This window comes from Vombatus ursinus, unplaced genomic scaffold, assembly GCF_900497805.2.
Source record: "Vombatus ursinus unplaced genomic scaffold, bare-nosed wombat genome assembly UNPS02014779.1, whole genome shotgun sequence".
NCBI lineage: Eukaryota > Metazoa > Chordata > Mammalia > Diprotodontia > Vombatidae > Vombatus > Vombatus ursinus.
In genome coordinates, this window is record NW_020954557.1 from 40,233,970 (window position 1) to 40,254,965 (window position 20,996).

Sequence of the window (20,996 nt, forward strand, 5' to 3'; positions counted from 1 at the left end):
ATGACCTGAATAAAGATCCAGCAAAGGATATTGATTGAGGAGAGGTGAGATAGGTAGGAGAACTACTAACTGAAAGTATCGAATTATGTTGATTACTTATTCCTTGCCTTTCAGCCAAAGAGTTACAGCCTACTACCCTTCAGCTGCCTACAGGGCATCTTAAAATGGGCTTTCCTTTTCTACTTCTGTCAGTGATACCATTATTGTTCTGGAAACCCGCTCCATTTCAGTCTACTGTCAAATTGTGTTGAATCTTTCTTCCAAAATGTCTCCCTTTCCATTCCCATTGATTCTTGATTGGTTTATGCCTAGATGACTATTGGTCTCCCTGCCTTTAGACTGACCTTTCAGTTTACCCTGCGTGCTAGTGTCAAATAGCATCTAAAACATCCTTTCCATTCACACTCCAAATAAAAACCTTTAGACAATGATTCATAACTATTGTCTTCCTGAAGGAAATCCATACTTCTTAGCTTGGCATCTCAAGGTCTTTTATGATCTAACTTCAGTCTGACTCCCAATCTGTTTGCACAGATTTCTAGTATAATAGCCAGTTTTGTGTTTCCTCTTGCTGTTCTCCTTATCTTGACTTCCCTTCTTTCTTCTCTCAGCCTATCCATATCCTGCCTAGTTAGGGTTCAGATGAATCTCTCATGAGTGACTTCATGAATGACTGAATGAAAAAGCATTTATGAAGTGCTTATTTCTGTGATGGAACCACAAATAGAAATTGGTGTACTCCCTGATCTCAAGGAGTTCACATTTTCCCTGGGGGAGACAACACATATAAGAGGGTGCAGCTGCAGGGTGGATGTCAAAAAGGATGCTTCAGGGTGGATGTCTCTAGGTGTTTATTTTTTTCAGGGTGGATGTCTCTAGGTTTCAGTGGTAAGGCATATAGTAAGGCCTGGTGGTCTTTAGGCTATAGTGTCAGGGCAGGTGCTCAAGCTCATTGATATTTCTTCTTACCAAAAGGATTATAGTTGGTGACCACCTGTTTTTCCTGAAGTGTTGTGAGTAGCCATGATTGCCTGGAGTGGAAGGAGGTAGGAAGACTGGAGGTGCCTGGACCAAAGACTGTTGGAAAGGAGGGATTGGGACTGAGGGAACCTGGGCTTCTTATCACAGTGGGGGAGGCTGTGGGAAGAGGGCTTGGGCATTGACAAGAATGCAGGGTGGAGAAAGGCAAATCCCAGTGTGATCTGGGTAGGAAAGAGTGAGAAGTAAGGATGAGCTCCCTAGCAGCTTATTCTACTGGGTGAGATGGTACAGCAGATAGAGTGCACTGAACTTGGAGTTGGGAAGGTCTGAGTTCATATCCTGGCACAGACACTTAACTAGCTGTGTGACCATGGGCAAATCATTTAACCTCTCCTACCCTTAATTTCCTCATCTATAAAATGGGGAAAATAAAATCACCTATCTTCCAGGGTGATTGTGAGGATCAAATGAGATAATATTTGTAAAGTGCTTAGCACAGTACACGTGATGCATATTAAGTGCTGTATAAATGTTAGATTATTTTTATTATTAATCTTAGTCTTCCCTGACTCCTTCCTTAGCCCTCACTGGTTTTTCCTTTCTCTGTAATCTCGTAACATTGTGTAAACTTTTGAAATTTAATCACACACTTTGTGGCATTGTTATTAACTGTTTATACATCTTTTATATACCCCTTAGCACATAAGACAATGTTGTACACATAGTACAAGATCAGTAAAACCTTGTTGAATGAATGAAGAAAGAGGATGTGGAATTGGGGAATATGAACCCTAGTAGAAGCCAGTTGTAGCTGCAACTAGTGGAAGGCCCTTAGGTAGTCTCCCCAATACAAAGTTCATGTGTTTACTAGAAGACAGTAAAGAAGTAGCTAAAAAAAAAGGCTCTGTTCCTAACCTGTCTTATAGTTGGGGATTACAGGTAAGACTCAGGACTGCCTAAGGTCAAACTATAGTACCTTAAATTTAGCTCCTCATGATAATCACATAAACTTCTAGGAAATTTCTTCCTGTAATTCCTGTCCTGACAGTCAAAACTCATTTTGGCTGCAGGCTATGATCCCTAGAACTAACATTATGATTCTTTGCCTTTTTTGCCTTCCTAACAGGATGGTTATTTGGACAAATAAAATGGGTTCCCTAAGTTTTAATCTAGTCCATTTTTGTGTTTTGATTTCTAAAACTTACTTTAAAAGAATGATGTTATACCTTTTTACTCTGTAAGACTGATGACACTGTAGGAGTTAATTCATTCATCTGTGGGACTTGCGTAGTTGCCTTAGTTCTGGATTAGAGAGATGAATAAGTGAAACTTAGCCTCAGTCCTCTATATTTTATAGGTCCCAGCCATCTCATCAGGATACCAGGGCTTAAACAGCTGGGGCATCTTGCCAACTGCCCTCCACTGTAGTTATTTCAACCACAAATCCCCATCTCCTTTCTACCTTTTCCTCAAAGCAGTGTTACCATGGTTACTGGGAAGAGTATAATAACCTACCCTCTTATGGCTTTACGAAGAATCCCATTAGACTTCTTACACTAAAACACCTTTCTCTGGCAACCGTTCCTTCTTCTTTCATACCCCATCTATGTCTGTTCTGTCTCTCTACCTACCCGCTTCTTCCCTCCCTTTGCATTGTGTTGGCCTAACTTTCCAGGGTAATTATACGTTGTTCCCTTGTACTCTTAGATCCTGTCAAGCCAGATTTGCTGTTCCACAATCATGAACTTCTGGATCTCACCTCAGTGCCTTTGCACAGTCTGTTTCCCCATACATGAAATGCTTTCCCTTCTCTCTGCCTTTGAGAACTTAAGTTCCTTTCAAGGCTCGCTTCCATTGCAGTTTCCTCCAAGAGGCCTTCCTGAAACTCTTCGTTGCTAGTGTCACTCCATCAACGGATATTTTTTCTTGTGTATATACATCATTTATTTATCTGTGAAGATGTGTCACTAAGCTCTTTAAAGGCAGTAATTATTTCATTTTTGTCTTTGTATTCCCGGTGCCTAGTACACTTGCTGGTGCTTAATGCTTGTTTGATTTGCTTCAAAGTAAGATTCTAATCTTGGCGAGCAATTCTCAATCTTTTTGGAAGTGTGTTGCTCTATCATTTTTTTTTGTCTTTGTGTAGGGATGCATTCTGTACCATCAGCAAAATTATATAAAGCACTTAAAATCAAAATAAATAAAATTCATTTTTTGGTAAGAGAATTTCTTTGTATTCTTTGTGATAATTGGAGACAAGACAGTAGTGGCATGAAAGTAAGACTGGGAATCACTCGACTAAGGCGGTTGGTTTTTTACTTGCAGAATTGAGTGATTAACCAGAAGTATATTAACTCTTTTGTGGTAGTATCTTTTTAATTCTTTTTACAATTTATTAAGTACACTTGGAGTTGTATTTTAAAATATATTTGGCCTTTCGAATATAGATATATATATATATGTATGTGATGAATCTAAGAAGTTGTCATAAATAGTTATTTGGAAGGGTGATGTCCAGTTAAGATTTTTAGAAATGTTTTATTCATTCTACATATTAATTATAACAGTATCTGCATACTAAAGTTAAACTTTCTAACATTGCCTTTTAACTGCTAAAATTATTTTTTACTAGTGATAACTTTTAATATTAAGTGTTAAAGTTACGATGTGACCTGAGTTCATTGTAAATAAACTACTATAATAATGGAGTGCGCTAGTTACAACCTCTAAAGTATGTATAGAACTCAGTAAATTTTTTATTTAAATTCTTACCATGTACATTTTTTTTCCTCTTCAGAAGTTGTTTGAATCTAACTGTAAAAATGGAATTTAGCCCTTAAAGTTATCTGAGCAAATTCCATGGCTGTTCTCCCAGTTAGTGAGTTTTCACAGCATTTGCAGCAAGCTAATTGCTTCTGCTAATAAATAATCTAAAATCGATGCTGACAGCAGTTAATTGGCACAGAGACTTTATTCAGTAAAGCACTTGGCTAACGACCTTCTTTAAATTAATAGCATTAAGTGCTATGAGAAAATAAATCTGAGGAATTGCCTGTCATTTGCTTGTCATGTCTAATAACTTCCGATAATGATGGCTGATAGATTTTTGCACATTCCATTATTGAAGTTGGTGCATGTAATTATTCTCCTCATTATATGTAAACAATTAGTAATATTTGGTGGTTCTTTCCAATAAAGCTATAAAATACAAGTAGCACATTAGAGGTTAGAAATTATTATAAAACCTAAAATTTTGAACATAGGAAGTCTTCAATACTGTCTAGATATATTATGTGGTGTATTTTCACTGAACTTTTCACTTTAACAAATTTTAAGTCAGACTTGTGAAAATAACATTTATAAGCAGTTAAAATTTAAAAATGACAACTTATGGAAATTTTTGTTCACAGCTTGAAGAAGTCATGGAAAAAGAAACTTACAAGACTGCTAAATTAATTCTTGAAAGGTTTGATCCAGAATCAAGGAAGGCAAAGGTAGGACCCTAATAACAGTAGTCATTTATTATAAAATATACTGTATAGCAAAACACTTAAAACACCTACAACTTTCTGTAATTAACAGGAGCTTGAGCCATCATCTTTAGGAGCAGCTGCAATTGCAAGGCCTGGACAAGGTAAATAACTTTGTAGAAACTGCTGCTGCTGTTGGAAAGATCCGTATTTAAACAAGTGAGTTCTAAAGTGTGATGGAGAAGTGTGAAAATCTATGTGGAATGGTTTTGTGTTTTTACATTTGTTTTGGAATACAATTTGGGGTGGGTGGTTATTTTACCTGATGATGGTAGGTCTTTATATGAATGGTTTGACAAATGAGGTTACTTCTGGGATGTTAATGCCTGTTGAGGTGAAATCTGGAATTGATTTTAACCTCTTGAAATTTGAGTAACCTTGCTTGAGATTTAGTATAAGTTTTGTATTTGTTTTGTTTTTAGTCAGTTGGCAGTTTGATTATCGCAGAAGTCTTTGAATCTTCATATTGATTCATTTTCCTGTAGAACTTTTCTTTGCATTGCAGTTTATGTTTTTTGTAAGTTTAGGAATTAGACAAACACATAAATGAGAAAATCGAAGCAACAGTTCTTAAAATTGTTGCAAAACTTTCTTTAGATTGCCTAGCACAAGGAAAACCATTAATTCCATATCATCTTAGTACTAAGTAAGTTTGAAAATTTGTGATCTGGTGAGGTATATTGAGTTTTACTTAAAACAAACATTTAAAAGAAGACCATTTTAGTTTTGAGCTGGTTGTGACTCTGCTCTCCTCCCTGAATTCAGTGGTACTAGTGGTGTACAACCTGGAGGTTTTTGTCTTTGGTCTTCTCTTTCCAAAAATAACACTCAAAGTCATTAACCTGTTTTTTTCCGTGAACTTCTGATAGTACTTGTGATCACTTGTGGGAGAAACTTGCTTCTTTTTAAAAAATGCTTTCATAAATACTGAGAAAAATAATAGGTATTGTTTTACATATTAATAATTTTTCCATATTAGAGAGATTCATTTAGAGTTGGAAAGAAACTTTGGGCATCTTCTAATCCTCTTTCTTTGTTTTGTTCATCCTGAAAATAAGGCACTGAAGGGTTAAGTGACTTGCCAAATGTCACACAAATAACTCAGGCCTTGATTCCATACCCAGCACTTTTCCTCTGTCTTGTGCATCCAATTTTTCTTTCATAATACTGAAAATTCCTAATTCAGCAGAAATTCATATGCAGTGAATTTACATAATTATAATTTAAAATTTCCTATAATTTACTACCCCCTTAAAGGAAATAAAAATTTTTTTGTTGCTCATATAAATTTCCAGGAATTTTTACAGTATTTCCTGCATTTTATGCTTTTCTCAGAGATTCTTAGTAAATATCTCTATTGTGTTTTTGTGAAATTTGATTTGAAGAGCTGCCTGTCTCCTGTTTAAGCTTCCAGTAAGTATTTAGATGAGTATTTCTCCCTTAACAGAGTGTCACAGACAAATTTCCATGTAGTTTGTTAACAAAATGCATAACACCATTGGAAATGTGTTCTGGGCAGTTGCACTAGCAAGCATTTTGAAAGCAGCTATAAAAAATAAAAATAAATAAAAGGATGTGTAATGTTCTTGCCTATAATGTAAGGGCAGTTGCTTACTTTTGATGAAGAGAATCCATAATTACTTTGCGTAGGGCATACAGTGTTTTATCATTTGTGTAAAAACTTAACAGTAGTATCCTAACAATTTTTTTCTGCTTATTTATACTTGTATGTGCCATTTTTAATATTTTCCCATAATCCCCAGAAAAGTTGGAGAGGCAATACGTTGTTAAATAGTACATTGTGTCTTTCATTGGAAAGTCAAATTAATCTTTACATTTTTGACATGTAACAACAGATCACAAACCTGTAAACACCAAATGCAGTCATATTTGATTCTTAATGTCTCAAGAAAAGTGTTTGTTAAATTTATTTATGGATTTGTTATTAGGATTGGCACAAAAGTATTGCCCCCTCAGACAAAATATTTGGCTCACACCTTATGTAAATGCCATTGCAGTCATTATTCAGACCTTTTATGACACTGTCATCATCACTCCATTATTTCTTAAAATGGGAAGAATAAATTGCCATGAAGTGACCCAACACTGGCAGCAATGTAAGAGTTAGTTCTGGGAGTTGATATTTTGATCCCCTCTTCTTGTACCTGAGCTCTATGATTTATGTCTACTCCTTCAGACTTAATTTCACTTTAGCTGAGGGCAGATCAGAGAGAGTGGAAGCAGTGGTAGATGTGCATTCTGCTGTAGGGGAGGAGTTTTATATAAATGTAACCCCCTTTCATTATGTGCCTATAGTGGTTGTTTTAGTGATTACACTTGGACACAGAGTATGTGAGAGTGATCAGAATTCCAGCTACACATATCTGAATTTAACTAGTTGGTTCAAGCTGCTTCTCAGGTTGCCTTGGCAATTGAAAACCCTGTTTCATTTCCATATAGTCCTTTAAACTTAAAACTTGTGACAAACTTCAAGGAATAGCCCTTATTTTGGGGAAAATAGATTAACTACGCCTGTTTCATTTCAAGGTACAGGAGAACTCTTAATTTATGATTTTCAAAATGTTAGTCTTGGTTTGAGCCATTCATGTGATTATATCTTGTTGCTACATGTTTCTTCATTCTTTCCTTGTTTAATTTTTTAAAACATCAACAGACTTTTGGTCTCATTTACTGACATAACTGTTCTTAATGATTTAGCAATATTTACATTGCATGCCCAAGATATTTTAAGAAGCCAAAGTTCTCTTTCCCAGTATACTTTTTGAAAACTGAATAAATTCCCTACTTGGGATGTTATGTTCTAATTTCAGAATGATCAGTGGTGTTCTCTGTTTTGTTGTACTCTGAGAGGGAAAGCAATATACTATAACAATAATAGCAGCTAACATTTATACAGTACTTTGAGCTTTACAAAACACTCAACATTACCTCATTTGATCCCAGAAATAAACTCTGGGAGGTTGGTGCTATTATTATGCCTGTTTTATAGATGATGAAACTGAGGCTGAGAGAAGTTAAGGGACTTACTCAGGGTCGCATAACTGTTAAGCGCCTGAGGCAGGATTTGAACTCAGGTCTTACTGATTCAAAGTCCAATACGTTATTCACTTTACGTTTCTTTATTTCTGTGTGTCTGTCTTTCCACTCATTTATTTATGCCGCTTAGCAGCCCAACATAGAGGATAGACCCATGGATTTGGAGTCAAGGGACTTAAATTCAAATCCCGACACTAACACCTATATTACTGGGGGGCAAATCACTTTGCTTATGTCGGGCTCATTGATTTCCTCATTTGGGTTGATTTGGGTTGTTCATTCCCTAATTTTCTAGTTCTAAATTCTGTTTTCCTGTTTTCTTATATACGTAATGATTCCTTTTTGCCCAATTTTCTTAAAACCCAATTTGCTATTCTGATTGGTTCTCAATCTTTTTTTTTGAGTGTTGTGGCCTGTACTTTTTTTTTAAAAAAAATTAAATTTTTTTCAACGAAAATTCCATTTTTTCTCTTTCTTCTCCTAAGTGGGAGAAAAAAATATGAAACCCTTGTAACAGATATGAGTAGTTAAACAAAATAAATTCTCCTGTTGGTCAAGTCCAAAAATTGTATGTCTCAGGCTGCACCCTGAGTTCATTACCTCTCTATCAGGAAATGGGTAGCATTGTGTTGATCACAGTTCTTAAGTCTTTCAAAGTTGCTTGTCTTTATTTTAGTGTTACTATACAAAGTGTTTACTTTACTCTGCATCAGTTCTTTTTTTGCTTTATTTTTTTTTTGTTTTTCATGTCTTACAAGTATTTTAAAAGATTAATCTGACCCTCCCATTCTCTCTCTTATTGAACAAATTAAAAAAAAGAAAGAAAAAGAAACAAACCTAAAAAACGAATCCCAAAATGTCTACATGGTCTGGCAAAACAAATTCTCATGTTAGCCATGTCCATAAATGTATGTCTCTTTTTGCATTTTAAATTCATCAATTCATACAAGTTTTCCTAGGTTTCTCTAAAATTATCCCTTTCATCATTTCTTACAGCACAATAGTATTTTGCATTACTTCCATGTACCACAATTTGTTCAATTGTTTCCCAATTGATGGGCACTTCCTTAGTTTCCAATATTTGGGCTATAGCCATAGCAATATCTCTGGTTTGTAGGGTTTGTGTAGTTTAATAACTTTTTTTGGGCATAGTTCCTATTGTCTTCTAGAATGTCTGAAACATGTCAGAGATCCACCAACAGTGCTTTAATGTGCCTTTTTTTTCCTGTAGCCTTTTCAGCATTTTCATTTTTCCTTTTTTGTCATTTTTGCCAATCTGATGGGTATGAAGTCAGACCTCAGAATCTGCTTTTGATATGTTAATAGGCATTTCTTTGAATCAATTTCTTATATCTCTTAGAATTGAGACCTTTATGAGAGAATCATGCTGCAAAGATTTTTTTCTCAGTTAACTGTTTCCCTTCTAATTTTAGCTGCATTGATTTTGTTTGCTTAAGAACTTTGAAATTTTATGTAATTAAAATTCTCTATTTTATCTTCTGCCTTTTTCTCTTTGTTTGGTCATAAATGTTCCCCTATATCTGAAAGGTAATTTCTTCCTTACTCTTCTAATCTGTTTGTGGTATTATGTTTTATGTCTAAGTCATGTGTCTATTTGAAACTTATCTCTCTGTTGATCTCTATATACCGAGTCTGTCATGTTCTTACTTTTAGTTATCCTTGAGTATTACAAAAACACTAGGCATTTGTCACTGGTGTCTGGGATGCTGCTCTATGACTTTATACTCTCTTTGTGAGTTGTTTTAAAATTAAATCTGTTTCTTCATTTGACTATTAATTGCTTCTTCATTTTATTTGATAAACTGAAGAATACGTAAATGTGATCCATTCATAGCTCTGCCCCCCTTGTGATATTGTATGTACTTGCAATATTGTTATATAGCTTACATAGATGCTGATGTAAGACTTGGTTATAAGTGATATATATATATATATATATGGGGTAGAAATTTTCCAGGGGCTTTATTTGCATCCTTCACATATAACATTTTTTAATATGGTGCTTTTATGAATGTTGACCATAATATCCTTTTACTTGCTCAGGTTTTGCCTGAATAAGAGTAGCCAATGGTATGAGAAACCTTGTTTAGGGAAACTATTTAACCCTTTCTACAGTTTTCTTAGAAAAAAAAATGTTTGGCAAAACTATTTGGATATAAAGAAACAATGCACGAAATTGGATGGTATAGAATGTTTTGTAACAGTGCAGGGAGTTGTGACAATTCCGTAGAAACCACTGCCTTGAAGTTATTCACTGCTGCTGTAGATCGTATAGTATAGTAGAAAAGAGTGCTGGATTTTGAGTTACATGATCTGAGTTTTAATCCCATCTCTCCTGTTTACTATCTGTGGGACATTAGGCATCACTTAACCTTCTTGGCTTCAGTTTCCTAATCTTTAAAATGGAGCAAAGAATACCCTGCCTACCTCATGAGGTGGTTGTGAGGAAAGAAGTTTGTTAAACCTTAAAGTGCTGTATTGATGTGAATAGTTAATTAGATTAATTTGGCAGTTAAGAAAGATTGTGTTTAATGTCACAGATATTTAATGTGTTAAAAAGTTGTAAAAATAATTTTGAGTTTCTTGAAACTTAATTTAAAAGGAACATTATTTTTTTTTTTCTTTTTGTGAGACAACTGGGGTTAAGTGACTTGTGCAGGGTCACACAACTAGTGAGTGTTATGTGTCTGGAGCTGGATTTGAACTTAGGTCTTCCTAATTCCAGAGCCAGTTTTCTATCCACCGTGCCACCTAGCTGCTCAAGAACATAATTTCAAGAGCAGTCTTTACTGGTACAAAGCATTTATTTTCTTTTTTTTATAGTAAAATCTAATAACGCTCTATTTCATTTCTGAGGATCATCATATAAGATAATGAATGTGAAAGCACTTTGAAATTTTTTAAAAATGCTATCTAAATGCAAGATATTACAGTAGTATTCTACTTAACACATTTCTAACAATGTTCATCCTCTGGAATGTATCAGTGAACCCAGAAGTAAATGAAAAAGGCCTTTAAAATATCTATCATAAAGTCCGTAAAACCCTCCATAGCTCATTTAGACTGTATTTGCAGATACTTTACATAGAGTGGTTTTTTTTTTTTTAAACAAGTACAGTTGTCTCTTTTCTGATCCAATAGTAAGATAGGGATATTTAGTGGAGGGTTGTTAGAGGCAGGGATAATAATAGTTTAGAAATAACAACTGATAGTAGATTAGGCAGAAAAATTAAAAGACAGGAATGTACTGTGGATAGCAGAGTACTATAGTGGAGCTTCTTAATGATTAACCTGAATCATCAAGTAAGGTCAAATTGTATTTAGTGTGTCATAGACTGAAAGGTGCAGAGAATGTGAAATCTTACTCTGCTTATTGTTTGAAAAGTCTTTTATTTGGTAGAACAAAATGCTGCCTTAAAGACTTCCCTCTAATAAGGTGTCTCCCATATGTATGTTAAAATCTTATGATTCTGGGGCAGCTAGGTGGCAAAGTGGGTAGAGTACCAGTCCTGGATTCAGGAGGATCTGAGTTCAAATCTGACCTCAGACACATAATACTTAACTAGCTGTGTGACCCTGGACAAGTCACTTAACCCCATTGCCTAGCCAAAAAAAATAATAATAATAATAATAATTAATAAATAAAAGAAAATAGTTTAAAAAAATAAAATCTTATGATTCCTTCATAAATGTAATGACAGAGAGAACTTTATTTAGTGACCCTCTGGTTATTTTATCAAGTGAGGCATAGAACAGAGACAAATGCTTGCCAGTAGTGATTACTACTATTATGGAAAATGTCCAGAAAAGAATCCAAATGTAAGAGGGATTCTCTATAGATGATGAAGCCCTACGAATCCTCCTGTTGCCACTTGACATTGTGTTGGTTGCCACAGGCCCTGCAATATTTGTACAGCCTCCTGAATGAGAAAGAATTTAGCCTCGCCATACACACAGGAAAAACCAAGAAGAAGAATACCTGTTGTCCAGATTATGATATGCAGTTGGTTAGTCAATCGGTAGAGTTTATCTATTGATGTAAATATATTGGACAGACACTACATATAGATAATTTAACTGGGTCCAAAGTTATACAGGAAGAAGAGAATGGATGGATTGAACTTGATAAATTGCAAAGTACTTTCAAGGATCCTAAGATTCTCCCTCAAAGTCCCATCTATTTTTAGCCCTGATACTTTTACAAATATATTAATTAATTTATTTTTAGTTTTCAACATGCACTTCCATAAGATTTTGAGTTCCAAATTTTCTCCCCCTCCATCCTCTCCCCCCACTCCAAGATGGCGTGTATTCTGATAGAGGCTCTACATATACATTCATATTCATATTATATTTCCTGATATACTTTTTTAAAATTTTTAGGCAATTGGGGTTAAGTGACTTGCCCAGGGTCACACAGCTACTAAGTGTCAAGTGTTTGGTCTGAGGTCAGATTTGAACTCAGGTTCTCCTGACTTTAGGACTGGTGCTCTATCCACTGCATCACCTTGCTTCCCCTTCCTGATATACTTTTGATGGTACTTTATGACTACAAATCATGGAATACTACAGCCTTGAAGAATTAAAGTTGTGATGCCCAAAGGGCAATGGAAGTATTTGTAGGTTGTGTATCAATGACATATTATTAATGAAAAATTGCATACCAGAAGTAGCATGAACAATATAATCAAAGAAGAGTATGACTAGAAAAGGAGATGGGCCAGACACGTAGCAAGAGAAGATAACTTACATTTAGAGGGTGGGAGAAGATATAGCTGACCTAGCAAAAGAAAAAGAACAGGTGAGAGGAGAACCAGGTTTAAGTGGTACAGAAGCCAAGGGAAGAGTATTCCAAGGAAGACTTATGTAGTTGGTGTTGTTGAATACTACAGAAAAGTCAGAATTAAGACTGAGGAAAAGTGACTTTTGAAAGAGTAGTTTTAGCTGAGTGGTGGTGTTAGAAGCAAGATTGTCAAGGATTAAGGAGATTAACACAGTGCCTGAGATATAGTAGGTGCTTAATAGATCTTAATAGATGTTTGTTGATTGATTATTCATGATGTGCAAATAAATAGGAAATTCAGACTTTTTTGAGAAATTTGGTGGTGAAGGGGAGGAAAGAGCTTGGTTAGTAATTAAAAGGAATAGCAGGACTTAAGATTTTTTTTTAAAAGTATATAATGAAATTTCATCATGTTTGTGGGAGACAGTAAAAAGGAGAGATTGAATTGTAGGCTTGGGAAGATGGTTATTTGAGCAAGGTCCCTAAAGAGAAAAAAGGGAATGGAATTAAGGGAAGGGATTATCCTCTGAAGGGAAGGGATTTCTTGCTGTGAGTCAAGATAGAAGATTGGGGGTAGGTGAAGATAAGGCAATTTTGAGGTGGACAAGATTGAGAGGAGGGAAATTGAGAGAGTTCAAATTGTTCAGCAACTTTCTGATATATTCATCATGCAATGTTTCTTATGATTATCTGTATTTTAACCCTTTACTACACTGTAAGCTGAGAGATTATTTATCAAAACAATATATCACTATTGACATATATATTCTAGGCACTTAAATGTTTGACTATTGAATTAAGGGGAACTTGGAGGAAGTTGGGGAATTAAGGAGACTAGAAAAGTTTGCAAATAGCCATTTGTGGGGAATATTATAAGGAATTAATAAGAAATAAAGGGATTGCCAAGTTTAGTGGGGGCATTATTTTGTAATGAACCTGAACTCACCACTGTTTTATGATTTATAGTAACTGATTAGCCTGTGAGTAGAATGCTTTCCTTCCCCTGCCTTTTAGAATCCTCTCCCTGAAGCCCTTCCTGATATTCCCCAGTTGCCTGTCTCTAAATTACCTTTTATTTATTCTGTACATCTTTGTACATGTATATGCTGCTTTCTCTGTGGAGTGTAAACACTGTGAGAGATTGGCCTGTTTAGTTTTTGTTTTTGTATCCTCAGCAGGCAGCTGAGAGGTGGCTGGGTGATGCAGTTGGATAGAGGGTTGGACCTGGAGTCAGGAAGACCTCAGATACTTCGTAGCTGTCTGTCCCAGGGCAAGTCACTTAACCTCTAGAGGTCTGCCTCAGTTTCCTCAACTGTAAAATGGGGAAAATAATGACTCCAAATTTCCAGGGTTGTTGTAAGGATTGAATAAAATAATATTTGTAAAGTGCTTGGCACAGTGCCTAACACATTATAGGCACTTAATAAATGCTTGTTTTCTTCCTTTCTGCCATGTAACGTATTGTTTAGCACTCAGTAAGATCTTTATGAATGCTTGTCATGATTGATTAAATTCCTTCACAACATGACCCCAATGTATCTTTCTAGCTTTAATTCACATTTAGTTCCCTAAGTCTGTGGTCCAGCCAAACATACTTTGTTTTTTGTTTTTGTTTTTTTTGGTTTTTTTTGGTGAGGCAATCGGGGTTAAGTGACTTGCCCCAGGTCAGATGACTAGTACGTGTCAAGTGTTTGGTCTGAGGCTGGATTTGAACTCAGGTCGTTCTGATTTCAGGGCTGGTGCTCTATCGATTGCGCCACCTAGCTGCCGCCAAACATACTTCTTAATATTCCTCACATGTAATGCCTTATGCTGAACCCCCACCGTACCTCTGTTTTGTAGGAAACTGGGTATATAATATTTCACTAAGAAGAACCTTCTGTATGAAGCCTTTCTCCATTCCTCCAAGCTAGTGCCTTGCCCTTCCCTCCCATACCTTATCCCCCATGATAAAATGTAAGCTCCTTGAGGGAAGACATTTTTTTTTTTTTGAAGCACCTAGTCTAGTGCTTGACACATGTAGGCACTTAAATTTTTTTTTTCTTTTAAAAAATTTGTTCTTTTCAGTTAACGAAATTCTATTTCCTTTCCTCCCGATTGAGAAAAAAACCTCAAACTCTTGTTACAAATATATATTCAAGCAAAAGAAAATTTTCACATTAGCCATGTCCAAAAATTATTTGTCTTAGTCTGCACCCTGAATTAATCGTTTTTTTTGTCAGTTGGTATGAAGCATTCTTCACCTGCCGTCCTGTGGAATCATGGTTGGTCAATCATTGCATTGATCAGAGTTCTTGAATCTTTGAAAGTTGTCTTTATGGTGTTGTTCTTATTGTAGAAATGATTTTCCTGATTTTACTCATTTCACCCTGCATCCAGGTTTCTCTGAAACATCCCGAAACTGGGATGTCATTTCTTATGACAATGATATTCCATCACATTCATATACCATAATCTATTTAGCCATTCCCCAGTTGATGATTACCCTCTTAGTTTCCAGTTCTTTGCCACACGAAAATTTCTGTTGTTGTACATATTGGGCCTTTTTTCTTTGATTTCAGAGAACGAGGGTCAAAAGATATGCACAGTTTAGTATATTTGGGGGGCTCAGTTCCAAATTGCTTCCCAGAATGGCAGGATCAATTCATGACTCCCACAGCAGTGCATTAGTGTATCTATTTTCTGGTAGCTTCTCCAACATTTGCCATTTTCCTTTTTTGTCAACTTTCCTAGTCGCGATGAGTGTGAAATGGAACCTCGGAGTTATTTTAACTTGCATTTCTCTGTTCTTATTGGGAGCATTTTTTCATATGTGATTGATAGCTTAGATTTCTTTCTTAGAAAATTGCCTTTTTAGCCTTTAACCTTTTAGCCTTTTAACCTTTAACCATTTTCCAATTGGAGAATGACTTTTAAGAAATATTTGTTGATTGATTTGTGTGAAAAGGAGCTAGAGGTTAAAAACTTGTCTTAGGGCTCAATAGGAGTCAATTGTATGACTTTGCACCAAAAAAGCTAATGCTTTTGTCGGCTGCTTTGAGAGGTATAGTGTTTAGAACAGGAGAAATTATAGATCTCCTCTACTGTGCTCTGGTCAGATCCCATTTAGAATATTGTATTAAGTTCTGGTCATATTGTAGGGCAGGGATAGGAACTGCATCTGTGATTTTATTAGTATATTAAACTCTTAGAAAAGGTAACTCCTTTTCCCAGTTCAGGTCTATGACTTCTCTGCAACTTACAGTGTTAGGGGTTTACCTAGAACACTAATAGGTCAGGTAATTTGTCCAGGGTCACGTATTCAGTATGCATCAGAGGCAGAACTTCAAGTTTTGCAGAAGTTTTCCTGACTTAAAAGCCAGCTCTCTATCCGTTATGCCACATGGGCTCATCTCTGTTTAGGTAGCAAATTTGCAAGCAGGAGCATGTTTAGAAGGAGAGGATTAGAGAATGTGTCATGTGAGGATCATTTCAAGGAACTGGGTCTGTTAAACTTGGAGGAAAGAAGAGTGACGGGAATAGTAGCCTTGTATTTGAAGGGACCTCATGTGGAAGAGTGATTAGGCTTGATCTTCTTGTCTTCAGAGGGCAGAGATAAGAGCAGTGGGTTGAAGATGTAAGGAGGAAGATTTAGGTTTGATGAAAGGAAAAACTTCCCAATTATTAGAATTGTTCAACAATGGAATAAGCTATTTTAGGAGGCAATGGTTTTGCCTTCACAGGAAATCTTTAAGGATAAACTGTAGAACCTTAGTTATGGTTTGGATTTGATGACAGTTGTTCCCCACAACAACTCTGTGACATGAGTATCGTAGGTATTATCATCCTGATTTTACAGATGAGGAAACTGAGGTTAAGGTTAAGTGACAGATCCATGATTGTAGTGACATGGAAATGACATCCATCATGTCAGAGGTCTTGCACTCTTTCTACCACACAGGTCACTTCCAGTTCTTAAGATTCTATGATTATGTATTAAAAGTTAGAAACTGCCCTTGTATGGTTTTAGTAGATACAGCTTTTCAACATGGGTTGAAAGCAAGAGGATTTGAGGGTTGCAGTTGATAAAGTCAGTTACAGTGTCTTTTACTCTAGCCTTCTGGTTAATGGAAATCTTGCTATGTCTTGTTTTGGAATATCGTTTGTTAGGAGATTGGCTATAGAATTTGGGTCCTAAAAAATCCTTGAAATATCTAGTTCATTTTTATACTTTAAAGCAGGGTTGTATTAGAACCATTTTGGTAAAGATCAGTGACAAAAAAAAGTGGCTTCCATGTGCCACCTCACTGAGTGGTGAGATCTCCTACTTGGTTAATCATATTTAGAGAATTTTGTAGTAAAAAGGGGCAAATACTGTTAAGCCATCTCCTTAAACCTTTATGCATGTGGAGCAGTGTTGTCAAACTCAAGTAGAAATGGGGCTGCCAAACCGTGTAAACCATATATTAACATTATTTGTGTTCTGTTACATTTTTATTTTATTTTGTTAAATATTTTTCCCAGTTAAATTTTATTCTGGTTTCACAGCATTCAGGAGTGCCCACAGGCAGTATTTTTTTTTTTTTGAACACTTTCAATCTAGATTTCCTGCTTATTGCTTACAACTATCCAAGGAGCTTTTTGTACTAATCCTAGAGGTCTGAAGGTGACAATCCTCAGGTCTGAGAGATTTTGAGAAATTTCTAAACAGAGCCCTCCGTCAAATGCGTGGTAATCCTTGGGACCAGGTATCAGTCTGGCCTTGGATCCATTCTGTAGGATAGATATAGGTCCTACCCCAATCTTGCCCTGGGGATTCAAGATGCCATGGTACCTCTTTAAAGTCACAGCTTGCATGCCAGCATTTGGCATTTGTACTAGACTGGAGGTCATGTTTTTCTTTTTAGTGCCAAATACTACTGTAAAAAATGGGAAGATCATTAAACACCCTCAGGGGTGTGACATTTTGGTGTGTCAGTCATTGTCAGCTTTTCCTATATTTATCCTAAATATCTTTTGCTTCAACTCAAACTCATCTTCTCACATTATCTTCAGTGAGATGTAGAATATTGTTTCACAACCCTCTATGTAGGGGTGGGGAACCTTTTCTATTGAGGGCCACTGACCCACAGAGAAAAAAATCAATTGAAGGCTACATGCAAGTGAAAAGCAACTTAATTTAGTTTTTTTTGTCTTAAAAGTATAAAATGTTCAACTCACCTGCTTTTCAAATTAAAGGTAAGAAACATAAAACATTACCAATTAATACAACAAATAGCAAAATAAAATAAAATGTAAAGATAAAAGAATGAGAAATAGAGTTAGAGAGTAAGGAGTGGGCTTTGAAGGTCCAGAAGGTGAATATTTCTCTGGTAAATTGCTTTTCCCTTGGGTTGTGGATCCCTTTGCCCAGAGAAATGGCACTAGGCATGAGGAGGAGGGAATGGCACATGTGGTTAAGGAGAGTGCCAACTTTTATCTAGCATTGGGCTGAGGATTTCCTACTTTCACAAATAGCTTTTAAACTATCTGAACATTTTAAAACCATTTTCCAGCCTTCTTTTCTTTGAACAAAATAATTCCAGTTACTATAACCCTTTCATGTGAAGCCCGAGCTGAGAACAGTGTTCAGTAAAGTGCTTGAATAGCAGTAAATGGTTTACTGGGGATTACCTGATAATCCTCCTGTTTTTTTTTTTTTTAATGTACCTTGATTTAAAAAAGAAAAATAGAAACAAGATATGAAAAACCCGTACTTATAAAACCTGGTTTGTTAAATTACAGAAGGATTGCTGTAGGATTTCTCTAATATAATAGGAAGCTTGTCCAACACTTGTGTATGTACAAAGTTGTAAAAATTCACAACTTTTCAGAAACATGTTGCTTAAAAATCAGTATTCATATCTGTATTAGGCTTATTTAAAAAAAAACCCCATAAACTTTCTTAGCATATTATTTCTAGATCTCCCCAGACATTTAGCATAAAACATTCATTGCCACTTTATTTTTCTTTTCCCCTGAGTGCAGTTTTCTCTATTTGACTCATGTTTGAGTCAGACTACTTCAATTTAAATTCAAAACCAACCCAAATCAGACTCCTTTTCAATCTAATTAGCATATTTTTGTTATATCTCCAGATAATTAATGGAACTATTAAATTAGTTCTCAGCCTAGAATGGACTCTATGGTAAAACATTTGTCATATTTCTCTACCCTGAAAGTAAAGAGCATTAATTTTTGTGAAAATATTTTAAATACAGATTGAAATATGACTTTTGTTGAGTACTAGGTTTTTTTAAGATTACATAATGTATAATTTCTCAAGCTATAATGAAAAAAATGATGGGTCAGATACAAAAGATTTCACATTCAGAAATTATTAAGTTGAAAATACTGGGAGTTTGGGTAATACCAATATACATTGTGGTATACTTGAAAATATTGTAGCTATTGTTATTTTTCACTTCTACCAGCCCTTCATTTGGAAATACTCAAACGATGTACTCAAACTGTAGCTACCTTCCCCCCCATTACTTTTTCTTTTGTGTATTTGTCCAGTTCAGATTTTAGAATCATCAGACAAAGTATGTGACTTCACTGTTTTATAGAATGCCAGACATCATGTCTTTTGTTCAGTAAAGGCTAACAGTTATAGTCTTCACCTTTTAGTGAAGTGTGAGTGATGTTAAGAGTGATGTGGTTAGTCTCAGGTACTGTGATATACATTTAAAGGAAGACATCTGAATAGTCTTTGCTGAAGAGATGAAAAGATAACAGTCTACTTAAAGTTTCTTATCACAGTTTGAGAAGTGTTCTCAATTATCTGAGGTAAAAATACAAGTCTCTGAACTATACTTTGGCAAAAAATTGGGGCAAAAATAGATTTGGAGTTTTTGATGCATTCTTTTAGTAACAGTTTAAATTTCCAAATCCTTGTGTGTCCGTATTGATTTTGGAAGCCTTTCTAAGAAGCCTTAGTTTCCAGAACATTTAATGTGCTTCCTAACTGAGTAACAATGATTTCCTTGTGGATAGGAAACATTAAATGACTAGCTGTTTGCAGGACATGTTCAAGATAATTAATCCAGGTGGATTCTGAAATTCTTTACTTCAGATAAGCATGGGAAGTTTCAAAGAGTAAAAATGGTTCATTTCACTTGTTCAAATAGACTATGAAAGTAGGGTTTTTCATTGTCATTCTCCTCTCCTCAGTCTCTATTTAATCCTTAAATTTTATCTGATCATCCAAAATGTTCTTGTCATTTCAGCTTTTGTATTTTAACTTTCTAACTGGAAATTTCTAGTGGGTTAAGACCCCTATCTTCTCTTCCCCCCAGCCTTCCCCAATAAATAGGTACCTTAATTGGAAGTTCTTCAAACAAGTTAAGTTTTTTTTTTATTGTTATGTTGAGCTATGACTAGAGCTGTAATTTATTGTTGTAATTGGAAAGTAAAGAAGGCACCAAGAAAATGTTACTTTTTTCTCTGTAATGAGAGGTCTAAAAAATATTGTCTTTTTATCTTAGTATTTCTTTTGGCATAACTATTCATATTTCAAGGTGATAGTTCTATATATAAGAAGTAGTATGTTTCTACTGATTTTGACCATTTAAATAAAATTACAGTAATTTGAATTGTACTCATTTTAAATTTATGATGATTTGACATGTATGTGAGATTAGACAAATTCAAGGGATACTTGACTGGAGAGCAGACCATTAACAGAATAAGATGAGTACAAATAGAAAATAGGAGAGGAAAGAACAGACTTATGTAATATGGTATTTTCTAAATGCTATAATGAATAGAAAAGAATAATTTTTGTTAAGCTCATTAAATGTACTTTTTTAGTCAGTCAGTAAACATTTATTAAGCACTTACTGCTTGCCAGGCATTGTACTAAGTGCTGAGAATCTTGAGTAAGCAAATTAATAGTGTAAAGCTTATTGAAAAATAACAGACAGCTTTTGGCTTTAAGTTAAATACCCTTAAAGATGCTTGGCTCTTTTCTATTGCATTTAAGCAATATGCTAATTATAGATTGTTGTCATTCCTAAAAAATGGGGGTGGAGTAAGTAGGGAAGCAGGGAGGATATTGAGTGTATCTTTTTTAACCCACTTTAAAATGAAATTTTCTTAGAAAAAATAACCCTAAAATTTGGGTTTGCTTTTCTTTTTTTTACTAATTCAAGCTAACTTTTCCCCCACCATTATCACAAATTAGTAAGACTTACACATCAATCAAGAAGCTTTTATTTAATGCCCACTATATGCCAGGTGCTCCCATAAGGGATTTTTTTAATAGTAAGCTTATGACTTGAATAACATGATATGTAATTGATCTAATCGTTTTCTTATTTTTATTTTAAAAAAAGAGTCAGCTATCAATATGTGATCGTTTTATAAGTGTGGCGAGAAAATAATGAGTAATTGTATTCCAGCATTAAAATGAGGATATCTTCCTTGCCTTTTGATAATTTTTCTGCAGTTTTGCATGGATTCCTGTTGCTTTCTGTCTGACCTCATAATGTCTAAATACTTATACTGTATAATTTAAATCACTGATTGGTAAGAGTTTGTGATATTGGTTAATTAGTGTCTTGTAATAGGGTATTGGTCATTAAATTGAGCATATACCTGTTCCT

General features: G+C 35.1%; 1 protein-coding gene across 4 annotated transcripts in view; it reads left to right on the forward strand.

Moving 5' to 3' along the window:
* LNPK (lunapark, ER junction formation factor) overlaps positions 1-20,996 on the forward strand; it is a 100,984-nt gene that overhangs the window by 56,872 nt on the left and 23,116 nt on the right. For all 4 annotated transcript variants that reach the window (XM_027865922.1, XM_027865925.1, XM_027865924.1 and 1 more), the window contains exons 7-8: positions 4,392-4,475; positions 4,564-4,615. In XM_027865922.1, the coding sequence (XP_027721723.1) occupies positions 4,392-4,475; positions 4,564-4,615 (136 nt within the window). The remainder of the gene's footprint in view (positions 1-4,391; positions 4,476-4,563; positions 4,616-20,996) is intronic.